The 22,621-nt window shown below is 38.9% G+C and overlaps 1 protein-coding gene across 1 annotated transcript in view; it reads left to right on the forward strand.

Moving 5' to 3' along the window:
* Positions 1–22,621, forward strand: part of SPEF2 (sperm flagellar 2) — a gene marked incomplete at both ends in the record, with an annotated part of 130,042 nt that overhangs the window by 75,874 nt on the left and 31,547 nt on the right. The window contains 7 exons of the mRNA XM_084233900.1: positions 1,169–1,306; positions 6,437–6,588; positions 8,635–8,815; positions 13,494–13,641; positions 15,469–15,597; positions 16,071–16,209; positions 21,085–21,314. Coding sequence (XP_084090026.1) covers positions 1,169–1,306; positions 6,437–6,588; positions 8,635–8,815; positions 13,494–13,641; positions 15,469–15,597; positions 16,071–16,209; positions 21,085–21,314 — 1,117 coding nt within the window. The remainder of the gene's footprint in view (positions 1–1,168; positions 1,307–6,436; positions 6,589–8,634; positions 8,816–13,493; positions 13,642–15,468; positions 15,598–16,070; positions 16,210–21,084; positions 21,315–22,621) is intronic.

Genomic DNA, 22,621 nt, shown 5'->3' on the forward strand with positions numbered 1-22,621 from the left:
CCTCTGTTGGACCATGTGACTCTGTCTGTGTCTGGTGTTAAGCACACGACTACCTGAATTCAGTTCTTCAGTTGGTTGATATCAGGAGAAGGGAAAATAGAGAATTTCATGCAAAATCCAAGGTGGCCTCTATTAAACAGATGCTTTGAGATAGAAGACCAGCTATTTATAGATCTTTGTATCTCCCGCCAACACAACACCTGACACTTGGCAGATGAGCAGATTGTAGTGTATTACCCCAATGCTTTAGGAAAGGGCCTCTGATGTTTAAGAATCCTGATTTCAGTCTCTTACCCTCTGTCTTTCCTGTGTAAATTTAAGATCCGCTATCCTGGCAGAGGAGTTCTTTTCATTGCCAATACCTTCTTATAGGCTTCCAATAGTTAAACCTGATAATATTTGCGTGTACAACTCAAGCAATGCTGAACGCTATCCCATGACGCATCTATCTGTCTCTAAATATTTACTGAATCTCCATCATGGCCTTAGTGTTACTCAAGGGGCTCAGGAGTCAACAGTGAAGCAATATCCTGTAAATGTTTTCATTTGGTGAACAGAAGAGTAAGAAAAATAAATAAATATACTGGGAGCACATCATTGTGAATAAGAGCTATGTGAAGAACAGGAAAACAGGGCAGAGAGAAAAGGAACATTGATATAATATTTCCTCAAAGATGCTTATTGAAAAGGGGACATTTAATCAAAATCACAAAAGTGAATCATTTAGATATTTGGGGAAAGAGTGTGTCAGCCACAAGGGAAAGTAAACATGAAGGTACCAAAGGTGGAGGGAGCTAGGTGTGCTTGAAGAACAGCAAGGTGTGGCTGGAGCAGAGTGAGCATGGGCCAGAGTGGTTGGTGGTGAAGTGAGCAAGGTCATAAGAGGACCAGATGATCCTTGGGAGGTCATCGTTAAGATATTGGTATTGATTTGGATGAGAGTCGAAGCCGTGGCTTCTGTGCTTGAGTCCATAGAGGAGAAAAGCAGCCGGCAGACTGACCTGCTGATAAACCAACTGGGATACTATTGAAATTAAGTGACAGCATTCTGGTGACTTGGATATCATTAGGGACACTTTTAAGACAGGCAAAGGATTTTGGTTTTCGTACACTGTGGTGATTTTAGCCTTGATTCTAATGCATAATAGCAAAGTTTCTTTCTGTTCAGGACTTACGAGACCGCCTTTGGGACATCTGTGATGCCCGGAAGGAAGAGGCAGAGCAAGAGCGTCTGGACATCATTAATGGGAGCTGGTTGCAGGACTTGATTGGAATAACAATGAACCATTTCTTCACATTGATGCAGGTAAGACCAGCAGGTCAAGGTGACACACACACTTTCCTCCACAGCCAAGTCACTCCAGCCCCAATGCCTATGGGAATATCAGGCCTGGCTCCATGCTCAATTTGCTCATAGCTCTCTGCCTTGCCTGAGCTCCAACTTGCAGAAGAAGTTGGCCAAAATGAGTTATTTTGACATCAAACCAAAGTAGAACTGGGGGTGTCCCAAGCAACCCTCAGCAGTTGCTTCCAAGTGGCCCAGAGCTTGGTGACGACAGCAGACCCAGTGTCTATATTTGCTTCCTGTTGAATAAAAAATTGCGGTGGTCAAGATTAAATGACAGATGTTGATTAGGGAAGAGAACACAGACTAATTCTAGATACCCAGCTGGGTCAAGAATAGGGCTGGAGAGATTTTAAGAGTTGGGCTGAGCTGGGGGTTATGATCTGCAGTGTTTGCTAATTGGCCTTCTCTTGTCTTCCTGGCAGAGGTAGTTTACTTCTCAGAGCAAGGCATCCACCTGAGTTAGGCTCCTCCCCTCCCAGAGAACAAGGTGGGGCTCCTTCTCTTGCTGCAAACATTTCAAAGATATAGTGCCCAGGTCCTTGAGAAAGACTGTTCTGTGTTCTAAAACTGGCAAGTGGTTTTTCAAAAGATTCACTTCTCAAAGGGACAGAGAAAGGATTTACAGTGACAAGTTTTCTAAAGTATATGCTCTAAAAAAGGGAGGCCAGGAAACTAGCATTGCATCGGACAACCACACTGACAAACAGGAGTCGTGGAGCAGGCTACATGATGCAGGATGCTGCTGAAGAGCAAGATCCTGGCCCTTTTGTTGACACATGTAATTGATTGTAAGGAGATTAAAGAGATGAAAGCAAGGGGAAAGGTGTAGAAGATTAGGGATTGTGAGTCTGCCCTCCAGGCACTTCTAATCTACTTGATGATACACCCTAATCCCCAGCCATGGTTCTAATTTTATCAACAAGGTGCTCCACTGATCAGCTTCTGGGGTCCCTTGTCATACATCCTCAGCCCCCCAGGCATTCCCGGTCATACCTCATGATGTATAAATCAGGAGTATATGTTATGCATCAGTCCTCAGCCCCCCAGGCATTCTGGACACACCTTGTAATGTATAACCTTCCCAGTGTGATCCAGCTTTGTGCTCTTGTTTGATCTGAAGGGCTTAAGGGTTTGGCTCCTGTTCCTAACTGGCCGGACCACTTTGACCTTGTTTAGGTGACAAAATGGTGGCTGGATAGGCTGCCTAGAAGTAGCAGACCCACAACTAGAGTGTGGAAGACTATCTAAAGCATAGTTAAGCTGGGAGAGATGTGAAGGCGGGCGCTGGTTAAGCTATGTTTCTCCGAGAATTTTTTCCTAAGAGAATCAGTGAACGTAGAGAAAGGGGAGGGTATGTCTTTGCACTCCCACTGAGAAACTTACGTGAGAAGATATGGCAGGCAGTGAGAATATTTAGCTGACAGATGCCTGCGCTAGTGTATTAAAGGTGTTTAGCAAACACTTCTCAACAAATGAACCTGAATACTAGCGCTTCCGGCATTTAAAGGGACAGGTGCTCAGTGCAAGGGCCCATGGGAGTGCAGGGGCCCACAGTGTTGGCCCATGGGAGGCCTGAACAGTCAGTAGAAACTGAGAGGCAGGAGCAGCCTCACTGATTACTAGTTCTGGGCTGTGGGAAGGAGCTCCAAGGCCTGGGTTGTGCAAAGGTTTGAAATGAGACCCCCAGAGCCAGCCTTGGGAGCATCTAGGGCATGAGTTTGGACAAGCAGAGATTGGCTGTAGGGAAAGGTGTGTCAAAAGCTTCTGGCAGAAACAACTAAAATCTGAGTAAAGGCAAAGGGAATAGAGAATTTTTGTGACTCAGTCTCTTTAATCCTTGCAACACGTGACTTTTGAAAATGACAAAGTTCTCTGTAATATCTAGTTTTAAGGCTCTGTCCTTGAGAAACAGAAATCACATCTAATACGAACTAGGAGAAAATGAGATAAAAGAAAGGACAGCAAAGAGAAATTATTATTTATTAAGTTCTTATTCTTTGTGTGTCAGGTTCTATTCTAAGGACATTTATGTAGGATACATGAAATCTGTACAACAATGCTGTAAATTCTGTTATGTTCCTTATTTCACAAATGAAGAAACTGAGACAAACACAGGTGAAATCATTTTCCCAGTGCCCACAAAGTAGGAGGACCTGGGTTTGTAGTGAAGACATCTAACTCCAGAGCTGGTCACCCTAACCATTGCTTCATCCTCAACAATGTTTAGAGAGTGGAAGACTTGCCACATAGAACAGGAAAGGGTCTAATCAATAGGATCCTATAAAAACCAAAGATGGAAATTACGGAAGACGAGTAGGTTTCAGTTTAATACATGAAGAAAGAGCCTTTTGATTAGAACCATCCTCAAACAACATACTTTTGAGACAATTGAGCTGCTTGGCCAGGAAGCCCATAAGCAAAGCTTGCCCATGTTTGTGAGGGTCCAGGGGATGAACCCTCAAGAAAGTCCTCAAGGTCTGGTGGTGTAGGTGTTTCCCAAAGTGGGTTCCACAGAACACCAGTCCTATAAGATATTTTGCTAAACAAGGACTCACTGACAGAATGATTGGCAAGGTGCTGCATACTCTACACTTCCCTCTCACTGGGAGATTGTCAAGCATATTGACATATTAAGACATCAGGATGGGCTGCAATAATGAAACTCCATTGGTATGTAAACCTAGAATTTCTAAAACTATTTGGCATTGCAAAGTTTGGTTTTAGCCCTCACAGTGTACTGGTTAATGTCCTCCTATAGGACAAGTTTTCTATACAACAAATTTTAGAAAATGCTATTATAGGTTATTTCTAGGAATTCCTTCAAATCTCAAATTCTGTGACAAGAAAGTATTATTAGCTAGTTATCAGAAATGTCAGAGGAGTCAAGATCAATTCTGCTTACGTCAGAATCCTGGATATAGAATAATATCTTATTCATGGTTAGTTATCTAAGAAATCAAATTATGCCCCTTAAAATGAATTAATCTTTGATGTAAAATATCAGTATAGCAAAGTTAGCTGAAGGCACTATCTCAAATACCAATTATATAAAATAGACTTTACCAAACTAAATCATAATTAAAGAATTCAGTTCTCTAAATTAAGGAGAATATAGATTTCCTGATTTCTAAATTTATTTGCCAAGTAAGCAATTTACAAGTCATTAAGCTATGGTTTAACGGCTAATGAATTTGTATAGCCTCACAACAATATTCTTCAGTTCCTCACAGTAATTTATCAATATCTGATTTCTATAAGGTGGATTTACATTTGCATGCCATTCATTGTAAATGTGACATTGTTCAGCTTCTCATGAATATAATTTTCTCTCTACTCTTACCAAATCTAAGTATGATGCAGACATTTATGTTCAAACTGTGAGCTTAGCTGTATGAATATTTTAAAACTCCATTTGGTTGCTCACCTAGAAAAACAGAAAACAGTGTAGTTTTCCTAATCATTTTTAAATGCTAGCTTGAAAAGTTATATATATTTTTATGTTTAAAACCTAAGGAGAGGGCCTCCCTGGTGGCACAGCAGTTGAGCACTGGGCTGCAAAGCTGCCCACAGCCTCTGCAGCGCTGGTTGGATCCCCGGCTGCGGGGCAGGGTCCCACATGGCACGCAGACCTCTCCTGCCATGCTCACTGCTCCCCTCAGCAGTGTACTTCATCAGTCTGCCTGTTCTGTTTCCCACTCTGGCTCTGGTGAATTCTCTCACCCTCTCGCGCTTCTGACTATACCCAGTGTTTGTATAAATAAATAAATAAATCTTTAAAAAAAAAAAAAAACAAAACCTAAGGAGAATATTTAAAACATGCCCTATGCTATAAAACAATATATGAATAGTAATTTTATTTGATAACATAGATTGAAATTAACCAAATTAATTTCTTCCCATTTCAGTCATTTACCTTAAAAGTTTAGAAATGCAGCTCTTCAATAGCAAAATTTAGCTTACCCTTTTCTGTATCTCAACTATGAATATGGCACCACAAAACTATTTCTGATGTTTAATGTAATAAATGGTAGCATTAATTGATTAATAAATGGAAGGATCCCTTTACAAATATCTTTGGGTTAAGTTCAGCTATAAGCTTTGAACATTAAGTCAGTTTTTTTTTCTTTTTAAAAGATATTTTCTACAATTATCCAAATATCATGCACTATATTGCTTAAGAGAGTCCACCTTTGGACCACAGGTATTGGTTTAAGTAGCCACTGACCAAAGCAAAATCCAGAGGTCATGATTAAACTACCAAAGAGAAGAATGCCCGCTCATATGACACCTAATGGGAGGACAGGTTAGAAAGTTCCTGGTCTCCACATGTGTATTCGGTACTCGACAAGGTGACACTTGGTGTGCATTTCATCACTACTCTCAAGAAATGACCTGGGCTGGCAGGGAGCCACTCATGAATAGCTGATGCTCACCTTGCCACCAACTCCTCTGTGCTTTTCCATTTTCCATCAAGCACCCATGAGCCCCAAGTGATGCTCTCCCTACTCTATATATTGAGCAAGAATGGAAACTGCAAAACGAGAACTGTTCACTTTTACTTTACCTTACCATTTGACAATTTTCTATATCTAAGTTAAGTAGTACTAAAGGACAGAACACTAGTTTTATTTTGTATTCCAGATTTTTCTATTTGTATCTGTATTTGTGCTTTGCATTTGTATGTCTCCTATTTTTGGCATCTCCTAAATCACCACATCTCAAATGATACTCAAATATTTGTTAACATATTGGTTCATTGAATACAGGAGACAGGAAGATTTCTTAATGTCAAAGCAATGAATATGCAACACTTTAGACATCTTGCCTACTATAACTTTCGTCATAATATCAAGAGGCACAGCAGTGCCACCTCAAGGGGACGTACGCACAATAGGTACAGAGAATGCGTTGTCACCAGTTTAATTGTAATGAAAATTCAGATATACATCTGTAGCCAATTCTCCTTCTTCATTTTCAGGAAATTGATTTCAACTTCAGAGTTTTAAAACAGTGTTTACAGAGCTCATGTGGAAAATATGTACAGATCAGCTTGTTCTTGGGAATTAATATTGATATTTGCTATTATAGGCAGAGCTGAACCGTTTCCAAGATACAAAAGTACTCCTTCAAGATTATTATAGGGGAATGGAATACAAAATCCCAGCAGATAACAATAAGAAATTTGCTCGAGTCCCTTTGGTCCAAATGAATAATAGAGATGCTATGGAAAACTATGTGAGGTAAGAAAACCAGCATATCACACTGAAATTGCACTGAACATAAAGCATTGTGATTTCAAGTTGAATACCACTAATAAAAAGCACACTCCTAGACCTATAAATACAAAATATAAAAAACTGTAAAAGTGGAAAATTTTTTCTACCTTTAACTTAAGACTATTGATGTGCACTAACTACACCACTGACGGTGAACATTTGCTCATTTTTGGTGCAGAAGTATAATGTGTCTTACTATGATGTGCTTCCAAAAAGACTCTGCTTGAGATATTAGGCCCAACTCTTTTCTCCCTAGACTTCATCCATCTAGTCCCATCATGTACTTGTCAGGAAAACACAAGAGGGTAAGTGTGTACCTCCTCTTGGTACAGGTACAAGAGAAAGGTTAACACAGCAAGCTGCTGAAAGCAACTTTGAAATTAAAAACAATAAAAATTCCACAGGCATTAAGAACCATGGGAGCCATCAAAAGAGGATGAGTTTCAATGTCTAGAATAGCAGGGCATTCTGTTCTTAGCACAAAATAGCAAGTGAGACATAATGGGGAAGCTATTCATGTTGGTTGGGAGAATGAAACAGGCAACAGAACAACCAGTTCTTATTTTCTGAAAAGCAACTCTGCACCAATCTCAACCTAAAATTATTGCTTTGGGTACCTACTAGAATTCTCAGTCAATCAGTGTATATACTAACCAGCCAACCAGTGAACAGGTTTTTTTTTAGCATATATAAGGAAATCAGTACAATGTTAAGCATTTTCGCATAGATTGCTTATTTTATTTCTTCAACAACCTAATGATAATCATAGCAATGATAACTAGTAATTACTTAATAACTAAATAATATGCTACCATTGCTGTCCTCCAAAGGAAGGTGTTGGAAAATATATGCTGTTCTGTATTATACACCTGAGGATGTGGACATGTATACCTAAGTGGACATGACCTGGTGGTTCAGTTACTGAGACTTGATATTACTTGTCCATTAAAATGTAAATTTTCCTTGTGGGCAGTATATCATCTACACATTGCCTTTTAGGCATCATACATTATCAGAATGCCAAACACTAAGAATCCAAGAAACCAAGTCCAAAAAACCTCCATCTGCTCTTCCAACTCCCTCCCAAGCTCACCACTTGGCTACTGGAGCTCAAGACTAACTCTGAGTCACTGCTCTGTCCCCAGGATCTTGAATCTGCCAAACCAAATGTCTGTTTAGTGTAATGCACCTGACTCTCCTCCCTTTGCTACTTTCAACAAAGGCATCTTTGGAGCTCCTCTCCTAAGCTGAAAATTCTTTTCCTTTTCTATCACCCAGGGGGATTCCAGTCACAGTAAGCTTTCTATGTCGTGACTATCCTTGCTCTGTTAACCTTTGAGTGCCTGGGATTCTTAGGAATAGAAAGTTCTCCAGGGCAACTCTCAGATTCCTCCATGGAGGCACCAGTGAGGTTGAGACAGAGGGGAGAAGGTGAACTCTGTTCCACAGACCTTTGTAGCTCAACACGAAGACCCTCATCATGCATATTCAAGAGCAGAGAGGACTCTGGGGCTCTTCACCCCTTACCACCAGAACCTTGCTGTCTCCACAGGCCCCACATCTATCACATCCAACATTTTAACTGTGCTCTTAGTAAGCCAGATGATACTAAATCGTCCTTAAGACTTAGAATGACAGTTCTATTTGGCTTGCTTTTTCATGACTGTTTCAGTCTCCTTGTGGGAAGTTTACACTCTGGATAATTCAAATTTACCTTTCTTTTCAATTGCCATTGTTTAATCCTCCTCCTCATAATTACTGAGAATTAAATGTGAAATTTATGTTTTGTTCCTGTTTGTTTCTTATTTTCTCTTGCTAATAAGACTTTCTAGTGCACAAATGTTTGAATGTAGTTTTCTTATAGTCTTTTCTCCATTTAAAAAGCTCTTCCAGGAAAACTTGAAAAATTACAATTAAAGCAAGACAATAAAATTCACAAAGTAACGTGGTCATAAGAATAAAATTCTGTTAAATAAAATCTTTATGTTTCTTTTTGTTTCTTTTTCAAAGAATTCCTTTAGTTCCTCGAATATCCATTTCTCCAGATTCAACTATATCTAAACCAAAAACAAAAGCCATGCTGAAGGGCAGGATTGATCATTCACTAGAAAACGTAGAGTTAAACCTTGAGGCAGATGAGAAGTTGATAGTGGACACCTGGCAACAGACTTCTTCACTGGTGTCTCAGATGGTAAGAAGTGCTGTTATTCCATTTTCTTCCCGTAATTCTCATCCATTAAGTACAGCATTAGCAGTATGCTATGAATAGTCTCACAGCATGTAGTCAACACTTCTGACAGGGCATTTCCTAAGTTGCCTTCCTGGCCCCTCGGCCTGCCATGGTCTTCTCTCTGACCTTGTCACTGGACGGCCTCAGTGCCTTACTTCTGCCCCCCTCTTCTTTTGTTCTTCTACTTCTTTTCTCTCCCTCAAAACTGACCAGAGAGGGCCTCCCTGGTGGCGCAAGGGGTTAAGACACAACCTATGAAGCTGCCTGCAGGCGTCACCGCACGAGTTCGATACCCAGTAGGCCAGGAAGCTACCCACATGGCGCAGCAGACCTCTCCTGACTCACCCGCTGCTCCCCTCAGCAATGTATTTCACTAGATCTGCCTGTTCTGCTCCCCACTCTTGTCTCTAGTGAATCCTCTCACCCCCTGCATCTCTGGCCTGTACCCCAGCTCTTGTATGCATAAATAAATAAATCTTTAAAACAAACAAACAAACAGAAAACTGACCAGAGAGTCCTCTCATTGCCTTACTTCTTAAAAAAAAAAAAAAAAGTTAGTGTGCTTTTGACAGATAGGGAAAGTGTATGAAGTATAATTGCATGTCTTCATGAATGCAAGTAAAGTAAAAAAATGAAGTAAGGCAAATAAGACGAAAGAAAGAAGGACAGGAAAAAGTTCGGGACAGGCGACACAAACAGAAAACATAGTAAAATGGTAGGTTTGTACTCCAAATATATCTACAACTACATTATATAAGAATGGGGTAGTGTGATGACTGTGAGTGCGACCATCAAATCCTAAACCCTTGACCTATAGCACTCAGAGCTCCATATTTTGGCTGGTTCCAACTCATCAGACCCTCTCATAAACCAACTAGTTCTTCTACTACATATTCCATGGGTATTACCTACTTCAACACATTGACTAATGCCATTTTTTTCTCCTAAAATATACTCCTCCCCCTCCTATTTGCTTACACTTCCTTTAAGTCTTCAGAACTAGTTATTACCTTAATTTCTAATTAGTTGGTTGCTTTTTTCTGAAAACCCTAACCTTTGTTATTATGCACTTCCAATTCTTGTAGCAGTTATTGTCTCTTATTTGATTATTATCCAGGTTATTGCTTGTAATTTTTATCTTGTTCATTGTTTTTCCAAATACTTAATTGGCTTATTTGCCCTACGCCTAGCCCAATGTGACAAGGCACACATCTAACGTATGTTAGTTCTCACTGTACCAGTGCCGATGGTAATATTAATGATAAAGGCAATGACAATATTGATGACCACCAAAACTGTCCAACCAGGGGAAAGCTGGATCTAGGAATTCTAAAAATATATAATTATTCTTATTAATTGAGCTATTTAAACACAATCTACAAGTCTTGTGAATTTCATTAAATTACCCTGGAAAAAATGATAATTTAAAATATTACACTATTGGAAAGTAAGACAATGAGCACTCATAATATCTTCTGATTAGGCTTTGGGTTTTTAGGAAAATCATTTAACCTCTCCAAGTTTTCAATTTCTTGTCTGTAACATGAGGAACATCCTGTCTTTCCTTTCTTAAATTGATGGAAAGATTTAATAAAATAACGTATATCAATGTGTTTTAGAATTGTAAATAATTATAATTTCATTATGTTAAATTTATTCAAAGTTGTACTATTTTCCCTATGGACTTTTAAAATGCATATAAAAAACATGGGCCTCCCCTGGTGGAGCAGCGGTTGAGCGCTGGGATGCAAGGCTGCCTGCAGCCTCTGCAGTGCTGGTTCGATCCCCGGCCTCTGGTGAGGGTCCCACATGGCACACAGACCTCTCCTGCCTTGCCCGCTGCTCCCCTCAGCAGTGTGTTTCATCAGTCTGCCTATTCTGTTCCCCATTCTGGCTCTGGTGAATTCTCTCACCCTCCTGTGCTTCTGACTGTACCCAGTGCTTACATAAATAAATAAATCTTTAAAAAAATAAAAAATAAATAAAATGCATATAAAAAACAGGAGGAGGGGGCCTCCCTTTATGGCGCAGGTGGTTGAGCACTGCACTGTGAAGCTGTCCACAGCCTCTGCAGCGCCAGTTCTATACTGGCCGGCCAGCCAGTGAGGGTCCCACATGGTGCGGTGGACCTGCTGCTCCCCTTAGCAGTGTATTTCATCAGTCTGCCTGTTCTGTTCCCCACTCTGTCTCTGGTGAATCCTCTCACCCTCCTGTGCATCTGGTCTGTGCTCCAGTTCTTGAATAAATAAATAAATAAATCTTAAAAAGAAAAAAAACAGGAGGAAGGATTGTTTAATAATCAATATCTAATAATTATATTTGCATTCTGTTTTTATGTTTCTAATAGACCTTTATGACTTTGATGTCATATGACCTTTAGGGAACTTTCAATTCCAAATGAGACAGGAATAATTCAGGAAATTGTTGCTGGGAAAACAGTACGGGCTGCTATCAGTGCAACTGACTTGTGAGCAAGTTAACACAGCCTTTATTTCTACACAGCAGTTTTACTAAGAGTCATTCATTTAGTATGTGATGTTAATTTTTAGCAAAACTTTCTTCTAATTAGCAGGTATGCAATGATTTCAAAGAAACAAGTCATATTTAACGCCCACAATGTCGAGGCATTATTTCTAGACTGTGTTCAGCCTTACCAGCTAGATTGCTGGATGTATTGTGAGTTATATTAATTACTGAATGAGACCCAGAAGTCTTTGTGGAAGGTGGATCAGAAAAATGCAAATGATGATAATCATCATCATCATCATCATCATCACAAGGTTGTTTAAAAAGGAGAAAAAACCAATTTTAAAGAAAATTACTAACTTACTGTGCTTTGCAAGAACAGCTTCAAAAATGAATTGCTTGTAATTTAGGGGGAGGGGAGATGTTAACAAGTCTGCTTTCAGCTTTACCAAGAATTTGAAAGTACAATATATGTCATGAAATCCATTTTGAGAAAAGGTCATCTGATGAAAAAAAATAAGTGACTTCTCTTTGAAACCTTTCCATGTCCCTTCAAGATTCTGCTGATATTGAAGAAACTGTGGGTATATTCTGTAAAATATGATTATTTTAAAATAAATTTCATTGATTAAAAAGCACTTCCTGGGCTACCTCTATGAGTATGGAGCAGGTGCTAAAAGCAATGGAGAAAGCAATGGAGAATAGGACTGGTCGAGATCTTGGGAGTGTCGGAGCCCATTTGGAGGATGGGGCAAGGTTAACACTCATAGGGCAGCTGAGGACAGTTACATGCCAGGCATTGGCATGTGAAATGTGGCAGGAGCTTGGAGAGGGCAGGAATTGCATGGTCGGTCCTGCCCACAACTCTAGAACCTTCCTTCAGGGTAGCAACTGTAACTTACCTATCTTTCTATTTCCTTCCATCCAACTTGCTCCTCTTCCCAGCCCTTCACCCAGTTCTCCCCGGGGATAATGTGCCGTTTAGACAGTGAGCACTTTAATAAAGAAATAAATTTCCACTTTAATAAGTAAATAAATTTACTTCCCCAAAAGTTACCATATTGAAATTTTATATATTTCAACCACACCTTGTGCTACTGTCTTCACAGTGTGCAGGTTTTCTTTCTTCTTTTTGGGATGTTTTTCTTAGCTCTTATTGCTCAGGGCTACCCTTATAAAGGCCCTTTGTCTTCAGGGGCATTTGGACTCGTTTCAAAAGATCCAGTATTTCTAACTGCAGATGTGCAAGTCCTGTAGAGGTTTTTCTGCTGCCTGAAGCACAGAGCAAATGGCAGAGGAGAGATATCTCCCCAGAGCACCTCCTATCTCCCCATCTATCAGTCATTGTGGAGTGAACTTATTACTGATCTCTCAACCCAGGACACTTGTGAGTGTGAAAGTAGGGGTTTGCTCAGATGGAGAGAAACTGAAAGTCCCCTCAGCAGAGGCAGTTAACAACCTGCCAGGAAGCTGGTCTGTGGGACAGACCATTTTGAGGACAATGCTTCTACCTGGGGTGACAATTGGAGTTAGGATAGAAAGGAAGCCCAAGATTCAAGTGTCCTTAAGTGCAGATAATAAAGGGCAGGCATCCTCCATGTCCCCCATCATTGAAAATGAAAAATTCCTACCCATTTACATGTAAGGCACAGACATACATAAAATAATAAGCAGATATACATCTGCAGTATTAAAGTTTCATGGAGAGGGATACAGTTAGGACAGACTGACTTAACTCCATAGGGGCTCAATAATGAAAAATTAAAAAAAGATTAAGAAACACTCTTATAGGGGAATACTCCTGATTGAGGGCCAAGAGCAAGCAGAAACATGGGAGAGGAGCAGGTGTGAAGTCTACAGAGGATGAGATTACAACGAAAGACATTTTTGCATAACTGTGAAGTTGTCACAGACAGGCGGTAGCAACAAGGAAATGGAAGGATATGTTGCTGGTGGGACTTGAAAAGTCTGGTGGGAAGCAGAGAAGTCACGTCTTGGGGCAAGGTCAGTTTTCCACTGAAGTACACCATCTGGGTGTGTTTTATGAAGACTGAGTACGTGGCATGGTTTGCAGTGGAATGAAACCTAATGGATTTGGGTAATGACTAAATCCAAATGGTTTTCATATTTTATAAAGGTTACATTCACTGAAATATTGCTCTTATTCAACCAGGTTACTGCTGAAATTCAGCAGAGGGTCATGGAAGAAGAAAAAGAAAACCAGCCAGCAGACACAAAAGAAAAATCTCTTCCAGCGAGTGCAAATAAAAAAGTCAAAAAGGAATCACCCAAGAAAAAAAAGGAAGACAAAAAAGCCAAAGGTATTCATGGTTTTAGCATCCAGAACCCTGAATGTGTCAACCTTTCTTTGGTAGAAAACAAGTGTGTAACCAGAAACATCACCCCTAAGCCACTAGAACATTGTTCATTAAGTATAACTTAGAGACCCAGGCTTCCATGAGACACGGTGTCAGCTGGCAAATCATTATGCATTCCATTCCCACCTAACCTGCTTATCCAAATTGCCAAGTATATCCAGGGGAAAGCAACTCTCAAAGGCAGTTTGGGACATGTTAAAAGAACTCCAAAATGACATTTTATTATCTGAAAACTGTGTGCAAAGGGAAGCTGATGCGTGCTACAGTGACCAAAGGAAGATGAGATAAAGCTAATTTTTGCTAAGTTTTAGATTCTGTTTAGTTCAAACAAGTCCTTCCTTCTGGAGGCCTGTTGCCTATATCTGTCTCAGAGGCATGATGGAAAGTAAAGGAGAAAAATAAATCACACTGAGAGAGACCTCCCGTTAACCTTTGGTATAAGCTCTGGCACAAACATTCTTCTCCCCTCTGAAAATTTCCTCTTCTACATTTTTCAAGTGACTTGAGGCAAAAGAGGAAGAGATGAAAATTCATGAGCAAAAGTCACTCCACCAGTTAGGGGCTCATAATATTTAATAGGCACCTGCTATTTGGAAATCACTATGATGGGACTTGAGGACACAATGGTGAACAAAGCTAAAGACATGTCCCTGCCTGATGAACTGTATCCTGGCATCAAAGATAGACTTTTAACCAGTTACTGTGCTTTGGGACCAGTCTCTTGAGAGCAATATCCTTTTATTTCATTTGTGGGGATAGGGAAATCCTTCCCAGAGGAAGTACATTTAAGCACCCATGACTTAAGGAGGGTTGAAGATGGGAGCTGGGGCTCCTCATCTTTCCCAGAAAAGGGAAGAGTACCCTCACAATAAAGAACATACCACTTTAGTCCATCTCAGATGGTATAAAGGCAAGAAATAAACAGCATTTGTAGGAAATGCTTCAATTTAATGAAATAAATGATTGAGCCCAACCCCTTAATTTTACAGATGATGAAAGAAAAATCTGCAAGATTAAGCTCTCTTTAATCTGCAATATATACATGTAACTACTATTACCATTAAGTCTCACTATTATTCCTTTGTTTACTTTTATACATCTTCACAAGACTTTGATTGAGATCAGACCTTCTAGAAAGAGTTATTGCAATGAGTGGAATTATATAAACTGGAACCACATGGTCATTCCTCATGGGTAAATTCATAGATAAATACCCACAAGTCCTTATTTTCTAATTCTCATCTGGAACCCCTGAAGTACTTGTAGTTAGGTACTAGTTAAAAGGTAAGTTAGTAGATAATAGATTCTTGACCATGGCTACATTTCGCCACAACTTCTAGGTTATTCAAGATCTTTTCTTGATGAGGACCTAAGAAGATTTCAGCTCATTTAAATATCTCATACGAAATGGTACTTCTTCAGATGGCTAATGGCTTCCACAGTATGTTGGGGTTTGCTAATTTCTGTCCCCAAACTCTTTGGTTTCCGTAATCATGTCTCTACTCATTGTACTCCTCATTTTCCCTACATGTTACACAGATGGGGGACTTCAAGGGGGCTATAGGCATCCAACCCAGAAAACACATGGAAGATTCACATGGAAGACTATCAATATTTCACCCCATGCCCTTTCAGGATCAGAGTTTCTCCTTTCCAAATCTCTGCAGGTGTACCCTTCGACACATTTCACTCTGTGCTCATTTGTCCAAGGGCTGTGTATATGCAATTGTGTGTTGGCAGTTTGCTCAGCATGTTTCATTGCCCTTCCAGGTAAATCACCACCTACAGCTGTATCCTCTCCTATAATGATAACCACAGAGGAAATTGCCGAAATGGAAAGGAAAGCTGCACTGAAGTTAAAAATAAAGGAAGAACATCTCGCTGCCCTGCAATTTGAAGGTAGCAGTTGGACAGAGATAAATGATGCTTTTCAATAGCAAATAGACTAAAGGCAAACAACCCACAGGAGACTCATTAATTGCCTAAAACTCTGTCTGTGAGAACACAAGCAAATGGCTTTGTCTTTGGATCCAGAGATACTGAACCCTGCCCCTTTTTGAAATTCAGGATTTATCTGTTTCCCTTTTGCAATTTATCAAAAAGTATATCCCTATAAAATCCAATCAGTGTAAAGCTCAATTATAGTTTTGGTTTAAATAATCTGTCAAATGATACTATCAATGAGATGAATAAGACATTATTTAACCTATATTAATATATTAAGTGTGCTCCTAAAGCTTAACAAATTGAAGTGTTGTTGATTAAAACTTGAATTTGGTCAATCATAATGTGAAGGTATTATAATTCATTTAAAAAATAATCCTAAAAAATAAAATAAAAAAATAAAAAATAATCCTTATTTCTCCTTTTAGAGACAGCTACACTCTTCCGACTTGAACTGATAAAAGCAAAAGCACTGACTTTTCTTGAAGATTTAGTAACAAAGGTAGTCGATGTATATAAACTCATGGAAAAGTGGCTTGGTGAGAGGTACTTATGTGAAATGGCCAGGTAAAGTATTGCATAGCTTTTTACTCCCATTTTTATTGCATTATAAGGTAAACAGTATAATAATTTAACTTATTTAAGTTGTGAAATGATTACCATAGTAAATTTAGTTACATCCATTCCATACTGATGCCAAAGAAAAACAATTTTCTTGTAATATGAACTCTTAAAAACCCATTTTCTTAACAACTTTCAAATATATCATGCAGCCATGTTAACTATTATCAATATGCATCCATAGTCCTTATTTATAACTGGAAATTTGTGTCCTTTTTTACTAACTCCCTTTTTTATCCAACACCCCTCCTTATACCCTTTCCTCTGGTAACCATAAATCTGGTCTTTATTTCTATGAGTTTGATTTTTGTTTGTGTGTTTAGATTCTACATGTACGTGAAATCATAAAGTGTTTGTCTTTTTTTCTATAACTTAATTCATATGGCAGGACTCTATCCTTTTTATGAAATAAATTAAATAAATACATTTTGTGTGTGTGTGTATATATATACACCCATACACCACAACTTCTTAATCTGTCCATTTATCATTGGATACTTAGACTATTTCATGTCTTTGATATTGAAAATAACAACATGTTGGTGCAGATATCTGTTCAACACAGCTTTTCATTTCTTCTGGATCTATTCCCAGAGTTGGAATTACTGGTTCCGATGGTAGTTTTCTTTTTAATTTTTTGAGGCACTGCCATACTTTTGTCCATAGTGACTGCACCAATTTATATTCCCACCAACAGTGTCCATGGCTTGCCTTTTCCCCACATCAGGGAAGCATTTAAATCCTGCCTTTTTTGGTGATAACTGTTCCAACTGGTGTACTGGTGAAATATCATGATTTTGATTTGCATTTTCCTGATCATTAGTGATGTTGAGCACCTCTGCACATATCTTCCTTGAAAAATGTCTACTTAGGTCATTTGCCCATTTTTAAGATAGATTGCTTTTGTATTGAGTTGTAGGAGTTCTTTATATTTTTGATATGTTAACTCTTTTTCAGATACATGGTTTGCAAATATTTTTCCCTTTTCATAGGTGATTATTTCATTTTTTTCATTGTTTCTTTTGCTGCATAGAAGCTTTTTGGTTTGATGTAGTCTCACTTTCTAAATTTGTATTTTATTGCTTGTGCTTCTCCAAAAACCCATTGCCAAGATCCACAGTAAGGAGGTTTTGTCCTATGTTTCCTTCCAAGCATTTATGTTTTCTGGTCTTCCTTTAAGTCTTTAAACCATTTCAAGTTAATTTTGTGAGTGATATAAGACAGGGGTCTATTTTAATTCTTTTACTTGTGACTATCCATCCAGTTTTCCCAGAACCACTTATTAAAGAGACTGCCTTTTCTCCATTAAGTATTCTTGGCGCCCTTGTGAAATATTAGTTGGCTATATATGCATGAGTTTATTGGGGTCTCTCTATTCTGTTCTATTGGTCCATGTTTTGTGCCAGTACCATGCTGGTTTGGTTGCTATGACATTATAATGTAGCTTGAAACCAGGAAGTGCAATGCCTTCTGCTCTGTTCTTTCTCAGGTTTGCTTAGGCTATTTGGGGTCTATTGTCGTTCCCTGCATGGCTTTTTTTTTTTTTTTTTAATTAGGCTTTTTTTTTTATAGAGGCATGTTTATTTATTTATTTATTTGTTTGTTTGTTTTTTTGTTCATAATGCACTGGGTACAGTCAGAAGCGCGGGAGGGCGAGAGAATTCACCAGAGCCAGAGCGGGGAGCAGAGCAGGCAGAAGGACCGAAGGACACTGCTGAGGGGAGCAGCGGGCGGCAGGAGAGGTCTGCGCGCCATGTGGGACCCTCCTCCGGTGGCCGGGGAGCAGCCGGGGATCGAACCGGCGTCGCAGAGGCTGCAGGCAGCTTCGCAACCCAGCGCTCAACCGCTGCGCCACCGGGGAGGCCCCCCTTCATGGCTTTTTAAAAATACTTTTGCTAATTTCAAAAGACCAAAAATGACAGAGATTTTTAAAGTACTTTCAAATGTAAATTACATTTGCAAATGTAAATTTTGACCTTTTAGGAAATCTCATCCACATCAACTCTTTTCAAACAATAAATCATGTAACAAAAAAGCTTTATTGCAATATCCAATTTGGACATTATTTATGAGTTTGTTTTTCACATTAAGAATCTTAGTTTGCAGGGTAAGATTTTAGGTAATTCTAAAATATTTTTCAGAAGGAAGACAAATGTCCCATGTCTTCTTAATGCCAGATTTATTAATCAATGCCAATTAATGAAAGATTAAGAAATCTTCACTGGGATGATTTACCGGTTAGACTTCCTCTATATTGGTACAATCCCTAGTTCTATATTTTTTTTGTTGGGGTTCGTACTACTTCTCTGCTAGGTCCCATACTCTCATTGCTTATGAGGGACAGTGAGTCTCATCCTTCTTAAAGGCATAAAGAACCAGTTCAGGGGCCTCCCTGGTGGCACAAGGGGTTAAGATGCAACCTATGAAGCTACCAGCGGCCACTGCAGCATGAGTTCAATCCTCAGCCAGGGAGGTGACCCACATGGCACAGCCAACCTCTCCTGACTTGCCTGCTGCTCCCCTCAGCAGTGTATTTCAGTCAAAGTGCGTGTTCTGCTTCTACCTGTCTCTGGTGAATCCTCTCACCCCCCCAAACACACCTGTGGCCTGTACCCCAGTTTTCTTATATGCTTAAATAAATAAATCTAAAAAAAAAAGAACCAGCTCAGCCTAACATAAATAGCCAATAAGGGGGAGTCAGGAGACCTCGTGGGCCAAGAGAAGGGACTCCCTCATCGCCTACATATTTGTAACCTGGCTAATGGCTTCTAGTCCAATGGGCTTCGTCTATAAAACAAACACTTCAAGCTATTTCAGAGCTTCCTACGAGATCTAGATTCTGTGATGCACTATAGTCTGCAACATGCTTTTATGGAAAATTTAGCAACTGCTGTGTCCATAGGCTACCAGGAGCAAGTGTTCTCAGAAGCTACAACTGCCACCTAAAGACCAGGTTTCACAGCTTGTTTCCTCTTGTCCTTGTTCATAATGAAAGTTCTATTTTAAAATCTTGAGATAACTCTTGATCCATAGAGGAAAAAAAAGAAAGAAAAAATATGCAGATATCCCTCAGGCTGGTAACCTTACTGCAATCATGCTTAAAGTATTAAAATACTTCATCAGCATCATGGAACAGTGATGCTCCACTCTCTCCTTGCTACTTAGAAATGAAAACACATCTTCATTCTGAGGTCCCGAGGATTCCATCCACCTTACCATCAAGTCTGACCATGTCTTCTCTTTATCAGAAGCACTCATATTTCTCAGATTGTATTTTGTGTAATATTTCTCAGGTTAATTTTAATTTTGTATAGTGTTTGTGTGTGTTTGTGTATCTCCTGTCCTCTGAATGTGGCCACAAGAAGTTTAAAACTTAGGAATGTTCAGTCATGCTTTCTGTTTGGATTATTGCAAAATACTTAAGTAACAGAAAAATAGAACTAACAGATCCCTTTGAACTTCAAAACCTGCTTTCATTTTCCTGGCATTTTTTCTCCCCATTGGTGAGATTATTCTTGGTTGTCTCCCACTAGAGGGCGCACACCTGTTTTGAGATCCTCATTGTGGTTCACTCTCAGTCTGCATTTAGAGGTCCTGGAGTGCTAAATGCAGTCCTTATCCAATGTCCTTCCCTCTGCCCCCAGCTCTCAAACAACCTCAAGATTAAACTAGTCAGATAATGCATACTACATGGATACGCACAATAGCCTGGAGTTGAATTCAAGGGTGTCTCTTGAAAGAAAGCAACTAAAACTATTTTTAAAAGTTTTCAACTTTTGATGATGATTTTCTTACTTACCTATAAAATATTTTGGTGTTCATTAACTATATAAATCAGATTAAATATTTAATTTTCTGCCATGTTTGATCCTTTTTATAAGATATAAAAAGATCCTTTCTGTAATACAGTGGTACGGTAGTAATTTTATGAATAAAACTTCTCTGGTCTTTAATTAAGGCCATGACTGTAACCCCCAGTACAGCTTAAATCTATGTCATCTGTGATTTCACACCAGAAACATAAGGTGTGGAGTTATGTGTTACTGGCTCCAATGCAAAGATAAGGAACTTCAGAGAGCCTAAGTTTTTCCCAAGGACCCCTGGCCAGAGAATTTTCTGGAATTAAAACTCAGTTTTCAGTGCTCTGTTAACTGTACCATAGTGGTTCTTGATTATTGCTGTTCATATTTATATGAGTTAGCTAGGAATTGCTATTCTTCACAAAGATAGGGAAGAAATTTCAATGGGCTGTATCATCAGAGTCCCTTCTGACAAGTGTGACTTAGATGATATCAAATTTTTTGATATAAAGTTCAATAAAAGCTACACTTCTAGAAATCCATTATCAAATTGGATTCACTTTATAATTTATCTGATTCCAAACAAATGCTATTCTAACAGTCATATTTTACAGGCATTTCTTCCATATAACCTTATTCTGGTTCATACTTAGAATAAGTTATATATTGATGTAATTTTGCTGACATAGTGAAGTATGCCCTAGTACTAAAAAAAAATCTAATAAAGTCTCTTTTTGTTCAGCTTTGTATAAAATACATTACTATCAGCTAAATACATAAAATACATTACTATTAGTTCTTTTAAAAGCATATATTCTCTCCTAAGTTTTATTTATTTCTTCATAACCTGTGTTTTTTTCAAAATGGGTTAGAGGAGAAAAGGGAATGTTTAAATATAATGGGTCAACTTGTCTAACTTAGCTGCATAGTGTTAACTTTGTGTGTGCGTGTCTTATGTGCAAACATTTTTAATCTTGTACCATATTTAATGAGGGTAACCCTATTTATTTTCCACTTTCAGTGTGGAAAAATTAACTGATGTAGCTCGCTATCACATTGAAACAGCTACAAGAATTCAGAATGAACTTTACTTAGACCAAGAAGAATTCTTCATTAATGGTGATGTAAAGGTCTTTCCAGATCCCCCTCCTCCAATTCGCCCTCCATCTGTAGAAAAGGAAGAAAATGGGACCCTGACCATCGAACAGCTTGACAATCTTCGAGAGGAGTTCTTAGAGATAGCACCTAGAGGTAGGAAAAAATAACAAATCATGAAAAAAAAACACTAACTGAGGTAAAGAATAGCAGTCACTTGCCTTCCAGGAAAATCAGAGGTCTGGGGTTGGATGGTGCCAACGAGAACCCTTGGTTTGTTCTAACTCATGATACCTTTGCTTCCTACACCATAGTTCCGATTTAAACAAACAGGAGCAAAACAATGACTACTACATTGGCTGTGTGGTGATCTTGATTCCTGGTGATTCTTCTCTCTTGTCTTCCCCCAAGCTTGGCTGACAGTTTGGTAAATTCAAGTATTTAAGAATCATTCCATCTCAAGACTGAAGGTCTCTGTGCACCCTTCTAGTCGTGGCTTTGTATTTTGGTTATGAGTTGTTTTTTCAGACTGTGAAGGGACATCAGAGAGTAGACAATTTCCCTTTTATATTTTACCTTTTCCCTCAATGCTTTGAAGACCAGCAGTAGAACCAAATTAGCCATTGACAAATACTGACTTAATTAGTCCACATGTATATACACATGTTGTTCAGGGAACACAAATTCTTTATTTCCATCACATTTTATCATTATGGCTCTTTAGCATGTACATAGACTTTTCTTTAATTCAGTCTCCTTCCATTTCCAGATAGTTTTCCATGAATTCCATCAATTAATGGCACAAATAATTCAGATAGATCATGTAGAATCATCGTCTTTATTTCATAAGTCTAGAGACTGAGTCACAGAGCAGTTGAACAATTGCCTATGGTCATATATTATTCAGGACTCTTCACATTCAAATTTTTTGCCCCATTTCACTGAACTAACTTGCTTCTCATCAACAGATTTGTCTTCCAAACATCCCCTAGTTATTGGAAAAATCATTACTGTTCTCTAGAGATTAGTCGACTGACTTTAGTACTAAGATAATACTACTTTCATAATAGCTATGTGGCTATATTCCATTTATTTTTTTAAAAACACACTAGGGGCTTGGAGTATAATTTGAAAAAGGCAAATAATGAAGAATAAAACATAAACTTCTATTTAGGTTCTTTCTGGAACAGATCATGAACTTTATAGAAGTGTTCAAGGTTGCAAAGCAAAGGAGAATCAATGTGTAGTGAGGTTGGCCAGAAACCATTTTTGGCACAGTGCCTTGGAGAGAAAAATGAAGAGTGATTTGACAGGAAAGAGACAGAAGATCTTTAAAGCTGGGCAAACAGCCACTAGAAAGTGTGTAGATTTGAGTCCTGAGTATGGGTGTTCAGGGAAGGCTTGCTCATCTTTCCCCAACTGCATGAACTGCAGACAAACTGATGGAGAAGACTTTTCTGTCT

Source organism: Talpa europaea (genome assembly GCF_964194135.1).
Source record: "Talpa europaea genome assembly, chromosome: 5".
In the NCBI taxonomy this organism is placed as follows: domain Eukaryota; kingdom Metazoa; phylum Chordata; class Mammalia; order Eulipotyphla; family Talpidae; genus Talpa; species Talpa europaea.